We start from the raw sequence: 9,735 nt of genomic DNA, 5'->3' as shown, positions 1-9,735 counted from the left end.
GCCAGCGCTTCTTTTCTTTTTTAAAGCACATTTCTTTAAAAAAAAATCGTGTTCAATATTATTTTTAATGACTCTTATTAGACAACTGATGAGAATTTATACTTGTGATCATAATATTTCCCACTATTAGCAATATACTCTACACATATGATGTCAAGTGACATTTATGACTGGTTTTAAAAGTAACGAGGACATTCATAACATTCATTTCAACTTAAATTACATTAAACTGACTTAAAAAAAAATGAGTTAAATATTTTATAACCTTTTAAAAAAAGTTTAAATTGCTTATTTTGATGAGTTAAAGCAATGTAAAAATATATGTTGTCATAAAAAAAAAAACATTTTTTTACAGTGTACACATTCAATACAGAGTTCATGTACAGTATAAATGAATGAGTGAAAACAAAAAAACGCGCGGACGCTGACAACAACCTAACTCATATTTTCTTCGGTCGTTAATAATTAACCGCGGGTTCTGCTGTGATTGTGTCCGTGTGTGTGTGTGTGTCGAGCTGTTCCTGGGTGTGTGAGCGAGCGGGCAGAAGATCAGGGAGGGCTTGAGTGATTTGTTCCCGCCCTAAACACACTGACTGACTGATACTCTTCTTCTGAATCAGAGAGATATTAATATTTCCGCGCGCGCGCGACACACAGACACAAAGTAACAGCCGCTCGCGATCTGATACATTGTTCCATTCAGGCGCGGATTAGAATTCTTTGTTACATTGTGACGTTGCAGTGATTGTGATACACTGTATCGGATGAAGATGATGATGGAGCGTTGGAAGGGGAGAGTCGCGTTGGTCACCGGAGCGTCTGTCGGGATCGGAGCGGCTGTCGCGCGCGTTCTCGTTCAGCACGGCATGAAAGTGGTCGGTTGCGCGCGGAACGTGGACAAAATCGAGGTAAAAACGATCTTAAAACGAGTTGTTAGTGCTTAATGGCCTCGTAGCTGTAGTGCTACGGGTGTTAGCTCACTGCATGAAGAGCTTCTCAATCAAACTCCTTCTCCACATACATGATGCATTTCCTCAAGTATACAGTTAACCCTTTATTTCTGAGTTGAGTGCGTTCATTTTGGAGAAATGACACTTCTTTAAAGTGATTGATCGCCTCTGTGTGGAATATTGATAGATTTCGCCACGCCCACTTTTACTCTACAAAATCAAAATCACCTCGAGCTGTTTATTTGACACTGCGTATCATGTGTAATTAAATGCGGGTTTGCATAATTTACTAAGGGGAGTTAATGCTTGACTTTTACATTAGCTGAGAGTTTATATTGTTGTATTGTGTGATGTTGAGTTATAGGAATATCATTAAATATAGTATCACTTGGTTTTTCACCCTTAAATCAACATTTTGTCACTATTTTCTCATCTTCATGTCAATCTAAGGCTGTTATTTTTTTTACTGTTATTATCAGTTATGTTCCTCGCATGAATCTATATTCATAGTCGCTGAGAATCTTCTCCTCTTGTGTTCCAGTCATATGTGTTTAGAAAAACATATTTTTTATTTCATATTTTGTGTGATGATATTCTGCGTAAAGCGTTATTAGTCCCTTTAAGAATGTTGTCTGTTCAGTGAAGTGTCATTCCTCAACCCTTCCCACAGGCTGTCAATCAATGAAGAATATCATGTCAATCATTAATCATGTTTTCAGCCCTGCCCTTGACTTGAGCTCTCGGGCGTCTTCAGTGGTTGTGTAGTTGTGTATACAAGAACTTTTACTTTTACATTTGCATACTACAAGAAACTTCTTGTCATGTCTGTTTTAGGGAGGAAAAAAATGACAGTATGTTTTTTTATAGTTTATATATCCATCCTTTTTACATTTACATTCAGTCATTTAGCAGACGCTTTTATCCAAAGCGACTTACAAATGTGTTGAACAATAGAAGCAATTAAACTAACAATAGGACAATATGCTTTTTTTATTTCAAAATATGCATTTAATGCCCCATAATATATTATGAGTCCTGCTTTGCTCGTGTTTCTTTAAACTGAAGCGAACACTTATTTCCTCGCTTCTGATTTATTGAGATTGAATGAAAGTGCTTCTGTTTGTGTGTGTCTGGACAACACAGTCCATTCATAACACGCGTGTTTGCGATATATTGTTATGATGGACAAAGGTTGAAAGATATGCTCAGATTTACTGCAGTGCTTGAAAGCTTTGATTCTCCAGATTGGTAAATGTTTCGTTCCTGGAAACGCCTCATTTTGACAGTGTGTCTGTTGTAAACGGTCCTCAAGGAGCAGAGTTGAGGGTCTTGGCAGGTTTTATCAATAAAGATAGAGATACTGTACATCTTTCCTTCATGAAATGTGTGTTTCTCAGAGTGAAATGCGAGACAAGGCAAGCTTTGTGTGTGTCTGATCACAAGGCACCACTGTAATTGTCTCAAAGGCTATATTCTTTGTGTGTGTGTGTGTGTGTGTGTGTGTGTGTGTGTGTGTGTGTGTGTTTGGGGCCACATCGAGCTTCAGACGGTCTCCCTAGAATATAAACATTCACACACACACACTAGCCAGATGCTTTGAGTCTGTGTAAAGCACTAGTGTTTTTATTAGGGCTGTGCAACGATTAATCGCATCCAAAATAAAAGTTTGTGTTTACATAATACATGCATGTATATATTTGAGAAATATTTGCATGTATATCCTGTATATATATATTTATAAATATTTGATATATAAATAACATTTTTTTCTGAAATATATAAATGCATATGTGTGTATTTATATATACAAAATAAGTAAACACAGTACACACATATATTATGTAAACACAAACTTTTATTTAGGATGTGATTAATCGTTGCATAGCCCTAGTTTTCTCCATACCAGTACCAGTACATTTTCTCACCGGTGCATTCTCCAGGATCAGTATATTAGTGTAGTTGAGCTTTGCACTCCTGCTTCTGTATTCCAACCAAACAGAGAGACTGGGAAAATCCATCAGAAAGGTTTGGGATGAGGATAGTGATGAGCAAACGGAGACTCTGAGAAAGTAATAGTGTGTTCGCTCTGGGAGACGGGATGGAATGGAAAGCCTTCACTGGTATCCGTTATTTTCCAGGATCAGTTTTTCCCACGGCAGTCTTTGATCCGATGATCTCTGATCCCAGGATTCCATCAAGCAGACGTTTGATGTGGTTGTTGTTTCGCATTCCTGCTGGATGAGCAACTAAGCATCTTTTAGATCGGATGGAAATGAAGAGGAAATTACAGAGGAAATATTTTACGGATCCAAAAATCATTGCCTGTCAGTTCTCTCTAATGCCGTCTGTATGCTTTATTATCTGTTATGCCTATTTTGCCAGCGTGCGTACACTAGCCATAATCCATTCATCCAGTCATTCACATTTTTTCCAGGAAATTTTATCCATTATTTTTATTGCTGGAAACTGAAGAACAAGTCATGTGTTTGTCGTTTTGTCTATCCATCTATCTGTCTATCCATCTATCCATCCATCTATCCATCCATCTGTCTATCTGTCTATCCATCCATCTGTCTATCTATCTATCCGTCTATCCATCTATCTGTCCATCTCTATCTACTGTATCTATCCATCCATCCCTCTATCTGTCTATCCGTCTATCCATCCATCCATCTATCCATCCATCTGTCTATCTGTCTATCTATCCATCCATCTATCTATCTGTCTATCCATCATCCATCTATCTATCTGTCTATCCATCATCCATCTATCCGTCTATCCATCTATCCGTCCATCTATCTGTCTATCCATCATCCATCTATCCGTCTATCCATCTATCCGTCCATCTATCTGTCTATCCATCATCCATCTATCCGTCTATCCATCTATCCGTCCATCTATCTGTCTATCCATCATCCATCTATCCGTCTATCCATCTATCCGTCCATCTATCTGTCTATCCATCATCCATCTATCCGTCTATCCATCTATCCGTCCATCTATCTGTCTATCCATCATCCATCTATCCGTCTATCCATCTATCCGTCCATCTATCTGTCTATCCATCTATCCATCCATCCATCCATCCATCTATCCATCCATCTGTCTATCTATCCATCCATCATTCCGTCTATCCATCTATCCATCCATCCGTCTATCTATCCATCCATCTATCCATCCATCCGTCTATCTATCTATCCATCTATCCATCCATCCGTCTATCTATCTATCTATCCATCTATCCGTCCATCCATCCATCTATCCATCCATCCGTCTATCTATCTATCTATCCATCTATCCGTCCATCCGTCTATCCATCCATCCATCTATCCATCCATCCGTCTATCTATCTATCTATCCATCTATCCGTCCATCCATCCATCCATCCATCTATCCATCTATCTATCTATCCGTCTGTTCATCCGTCTGTTCATCCGTCTGTTCATCCGTCTGTTCATCCGTCTGTACTAGTGTACTTCAGTATACAGTAGTTGCACTAAAGTCCAGTCAGACAACAGTCTGTTCCATTAATACTACATCTCACTCCACCCATAATGCACTGCGGCACTTATAAATCCATCCGCACGCTTTAACTCATGTTGAGTGCTGGACGAGGGACTGTGTCTTTAATTAGATTTATCTTTATCACTTTATGTGAGATGCTCAATTCTCCAATCAAACCAATGTCCATGAGTAGATTTCAGTCCGGTGTTATATCTTTCATACAGTGTGCCAAACAAATAGTGTGTGTGTGTGTATGTGTGTGTGTGTGTGTGTGTGAGAGAGAGAGAGAGTGGGAGAGTGTGTGTACCTACTTAACTATATTTTGGGGACAAATATGTACACAGAAGTGACCAAAATCTCCATTTAGGGATGTCCTCATTTGTAAAACTGGTGTAAAAATAAAGTAATAAAGTAATTAAAGGCTTTCAAAAAATGCAGAAAGTTTTGTGTGATGGTTTAGGGATAGAGTTAGTGTACGGGGAGAGAATATACAGTCTGTACCTACAATTACTGTGAAATGACCCCATTTAAATAGCTAGTAAACGTGTGTGTGTGTGTGTGTGTGTGTGTGTGTGTGTGTGTGTGTGTGTGTGTGTGTGTGTGTGTGTGTGTGTGTGTGTGTCTGTGTGTGTGTGTGTGTCTGTGTGTGTGTGTGTATATCACAGTCATTAATCATTCTATATATAAGAGACATCTTACTTTCGGCTAAATCTGCAGCTGTAGTTAGTGTGTCTCTATGAGTGTTTGTCCTTCAAGCTCAGTCGATTCCTAGGAAACATGTGATGCGTGACGCAGTGCATGCTGGTCCACCGCTGATGTCATGATCTCTGTATCGCGCGTGGAATCAGTGAGCTGGAATATTCCGCTGACTTTGGCTGAGTGTTTAGCTTTGATCATGTGATCAGGGATGAGGGATGAGGGCTGATCGGGGTGAACTGTCAGGGCTTTTCTCGTCTGTGTTAATGCATGTTTTAGGTGTGTTCAGCTTCATGCGGCGCTGTGCGGAACGATCAGCATCTGACCTGAAGAACATGCCTGTTAAAAATTGTGCTGACATATGCCATCATAATTCCTCACAGCTGTTTCCCGATTGGCTGGATTCACTGATGGCAATGATAAACATGCTCATTCTTATACATTTTACTCCCAAATTTGTAAAAACTCTGTTCATGTAATCTTAATGTTATATTGTGTCATGGTTATCAAATTAAAACTGCTAAAAAAAATAGGAAAATAATACTTATAGGCTTATGTTGAACCTTATTCTTGTGCATACAGGCTCTGTATTAAAGGGACGGTTCGGAGTAAAATCACCCTAGGGTCCTTTGCACCATGACCTCGAGCCAAACACCCCCCAGAAGCCTTTTTCCCCTTGGTTGAACATTATTAAAGTTAGAGCTTATTTAGAGATATCAGCCGGATGGTTTAGTGCAGGCGCTAATGGATCCAAGGCTGTATCTGGTAAATTACCGCACTAATAATGCCCAGAATGGCACCAAACTTCTACAGTAGCACAAATAGGTTCTGTACTCATAAAACGAGGCGTTGGAAAGTTTGTAAGTACATCAGGAGTTTATTTAAATAACACTTGCCTGATGGCTCATGCTACCGCTAATGCGACGTCACTTCTGTGATTTGGGAAAAGCCCGTAAAAGTCCTGACAGAAAGCGATGCATTTTTTATTATTTTTTCCGAAGTGTTGACAACTAGGCCTGTCACGGTAACAAATTTTTCTGGATGATAAATTGTCCAAGAAATTATTGCGATAAACGATAATATTGTCGTTCTGAGACCATTTTCATCTAATATAATGATAATGGCATAATAATGCAGGTACACCTTTTCAAAGATCTATAAACTTTTATTTCTAAAGAATATTAAACATTGAAAACGGAAAACATTTTAAATATCCACAAAAAATGAACAAAACAACCAAAAACAATAAAAGCAATGGACTCTCAGTGTCTGTTAACAAAAAAAAAATCACTTGAATAAATACCAAAAACAATAAATGGATGTAAACAAAATTGCACTTAAAAAAATATTAAACATTAGGCTCAGACATAAATAGCGATACATTCCATAACAGGCAAAACTGCCAGTTAGGACCTTTGTAAACAACTAAAATAAGCCTCAACAGGATATCACACCATTTTGCACTGTCCTGTTACTTTGTCGACTAAACGCCCGAGTGATTGTGTAATTTACTGTCGGGAAGACGGAGACGCACTTTATAGCGTGTATATGCTACGCACTGAAAATACTTGGTTAGGATTAGGGGTGAGGAGTGCGTGCGTATTACACGCCATAAAGTGCGTATCATATGCACGCAAAAACTATATTTGGCGTATAAATGTCACGAGAAATAACATTCGTTGTATAGATACGCATTTTCATGAGATCGGGCTCGCTGTCGCGTTTGGCTTTGAAACCAATTCCATCTTTTTCTTTTTTTTCTTCCTCCAACTCACAACTAACGTCTTCTCTCTCTCCCGGCAGTCGCCGCAAGCAGTCCCGCCGGCGCTTTCCCACACAAACACCATGCAGCTGACAAGAGAGTTCACTCCTCATATACGCGAAGGAACCGAGAGTGGTCATTCAGTCTCTTTGGTAGAGAGAGAGACGAGGAAAACAAACAAGCATGCAAATGGAATTATCGCGGCCGGAAAAATTATCGAGCTCATTTTTTTTATCGTGCGATTAATTGATTTATTAAATATCGCGACAGGCCTATTGACAACTTAGTGTTAACTAATAATTGTTATAAACTGGTACTACCAACAAAACATTAGTGCATTCCTGGAACTGGGCGTCGTTACACTACATCCTTATGCATCGCTTTCTGCCAGGACTTTTACAGGCTTTTCCCAAATCACTGAAGTGACGTCGACGTCCGGGTTAGCGGTAGCATTAGCCGTCAGGCAAGTGTTATTTAAACACTCCTGATGTACTTACAAACTTTCCAATGCCTCGTTTTATGAGTACAGAACCTATTTGTACTACTGTAGAAGTTTGGTGCCATTCTGGGCATTATTAGTGAGGTAATTTACCAGATACAACCTTGGATCCATTAGCGCCTGCACTAAGACATCCGGCTGATATCTCTAAATAAGCTCTAACTTTGATAATGTTCAACCAAGGGAGAAAAAGGCTTCTGGGGGGTGTTTGGCTCGAGGTCATGGTGCAAAGGACCCTAGGTTGAAATGACTCCGAACCATCCCTTTAAGAAGTACATGAAGCACTGAATGAATAGCTTCTTTAAAATGTCTGTGTATTTGACCAATATTACAGCTGTGATAAAGTATGCAAACTACAGGAAGCAGAAAATGTTCAACTCTATGTCTGTTTTTAATGGCAAATCTCACCGATCGATCGGTTAAACCCAGCAGAAGTCAAACACACTTCACTGCATCCGAAATCCGAGACATTTACCCTGTGACCGTTAAAAAGCATGTTCTGTACAGTATAAATATGGGTGGTATGAATGAAATTTGGACGTGCTGTTACTGTAACATGACCTTCCAGCTTCAGTTGTGTCGCTCCACTATAAACCCTTCATAAATCCTCCTATGGCCTCATGGGATAGTTAAGTGTCTATTGAACGCACATGAATCTCAGCAGAAGTAGTGCACGGTTTTCACAAACTATAGGGACGTGTGATGTCTGTCTTACACACACCTGATTCAGATCAGTTTGAACTGAACGTCTTATTCTGTTAGATAATAGAGAAGTGAAGTGCTGCCCCATTTTTGCTGGTCAAATGAAATGTAAAGCCTCATTTGATTGCAATAGTGGTGTCAAACAGAAGCACATCACCCCTAGACACAAACATTCTTAAAGAGGAAATCAGTGAAACATCTCACGGATATTTACATAGCATTGCATTAACTAACACTGGATTAGCGTTTAGTAGAGCGCTGATCAGTTTAAACTCCACAGAATCTGAATCATGACCTTCAGGAAAACCACAGGATGATTGATTGGTTAAATTAACATGACATTGTTTCCTAATCTGGTTATGTATTTGCACAGGTTATTGATGCTCAAAGAATATATAAAATCAGCTGTTAATGAGGGTGTTTACATGCACACGTTACTCGTCTGAAACGTGTGTTTTATCGAGTGCATAGGGTGATTCGAGGAGGCAAACCCTGACAGACACAACTAGATCTTTGCAGATTACCCCAGTTTTGGCTTTGCATGAACACAAAACACTTTTAGCGGCTCTTCTATGCATCTTTTGTGCATCTGTTTAGGTTTTGAAGATAAATGAAAGCCCTGATGATTTTAATGTGTAATGTAAATGTTGTTTTCTGGCCGGTTGCATAAACACAGCCATTATGTGTCTTAAGTTCTAGTTTGACTCACTAACAGTCAATCTTAGTTTTCGGGATATCACATTAGGCTAATCTACGTTTTTATGTGACTCATGTAAAAAAGCTATAAGTCTTAAAGAAAACAATGTGATGTCTAACTTGTAAGACTGGTCTTAGAGGTTTATGCAACCGGCCCCTGGGATCATGCTTTTGCTTGTACAACAAAACTGAAAAAGAAAATTGCTTAAAGAAAATTAAAGTATTTTTGACCTTGGATGCATGCATATCTATTATAAGAGACCTTAAAACTAAGTCAGGAACCTTTAAAATAGCATAATAGGGGCACTTGAAACCATTTATGACTTTTACCAAATGAAGAACACAGTTTAAGACCTTTATCTTACATTGTTGACTCATTAAGCATGAAGTGCAAGTTAAAGCATCTATTCTAAAACAACATAAGTGTTTTAATTATTGAATTATTTTTTGCCTTTTTGACTCCCTAAACGACATTCAATGGAGTAATAGAAATATGACACAATTGTGTGCCAAAGTCACATATTTAGTGAGCATGAAAGGGAAATGTCATTGAACAATGTTGTTATTCCGGTCCGGAGTGAATCTCCACTCTTCTCTGAACTGATTATTCCAGTTGTCAGTAGTGATGGCCTTTGTGTCGGGTCTTTTGTTGAAACTGAAGCATGCGTAAGCAAACCAGTTGCAGGCACTTTTATAATGCGTCAGATTACAAGGACAAACACTGGATGATGACATCAGCCAACCGTCAATCACCTCTTTTCATCTCTCTCTTAAAGGAACAGCGCACTTGGAAATGAGTCAAAGATATTTATATAGAGCGTTTCACAACACACATTGTTTCAAAGCAGCTTAATAATATTAGTGTTTATAATATCTTCAAATCTTTAGGACAAAAAGGGCAGTGTGAACGATTTTGTGTGTGAGAG

At 38.8% G+C, this 9,735-nt stretch overlaps 1 protein-coding gene across 1 annotated transcript in view; it reads left to right on the top strand.

Moving 5' to 3' along the window:
* The first annotated feature begins 485 nt into the window (after positions 1 to 485).
* dhrs11a (dehydrogenase/reductase 11a) overlaps positions 486 to 9,735 on the top strand; it is a 32,875-nt gene continuing 23,625 nt past the window's right edge. The window contains exon 1 of the mRNA XM_084114005.1: positions 486 to 908. Coding sequence (XP_083970131.1) covers positions 765 to 908 — 144 coding nt within the window. The 5' untranslated portion in view covers positions 486 to 764. The remainder of the gene's footprint in view (positions 909 to 9,735) is intronic.

The sequence above is a fragment of the Abramis brama genome (assembly GCF_963993115.1).
Source record: "Abramis brama genome assembly, chromosome: 5".
In the NCBI taxonomy this organism is placed as follows: domain Eukaryota; kingdom Metazoa; phylum Chordata; class Actinopteri; order Cypriniformes; family Leuciscidae; genus Abramis; species Abramis brama.
The sequence above is the reverse complement of the archived record's forward strand: the minus strand, read 5'-3'. Positions and strand labels throughout refer to the sequence as shown.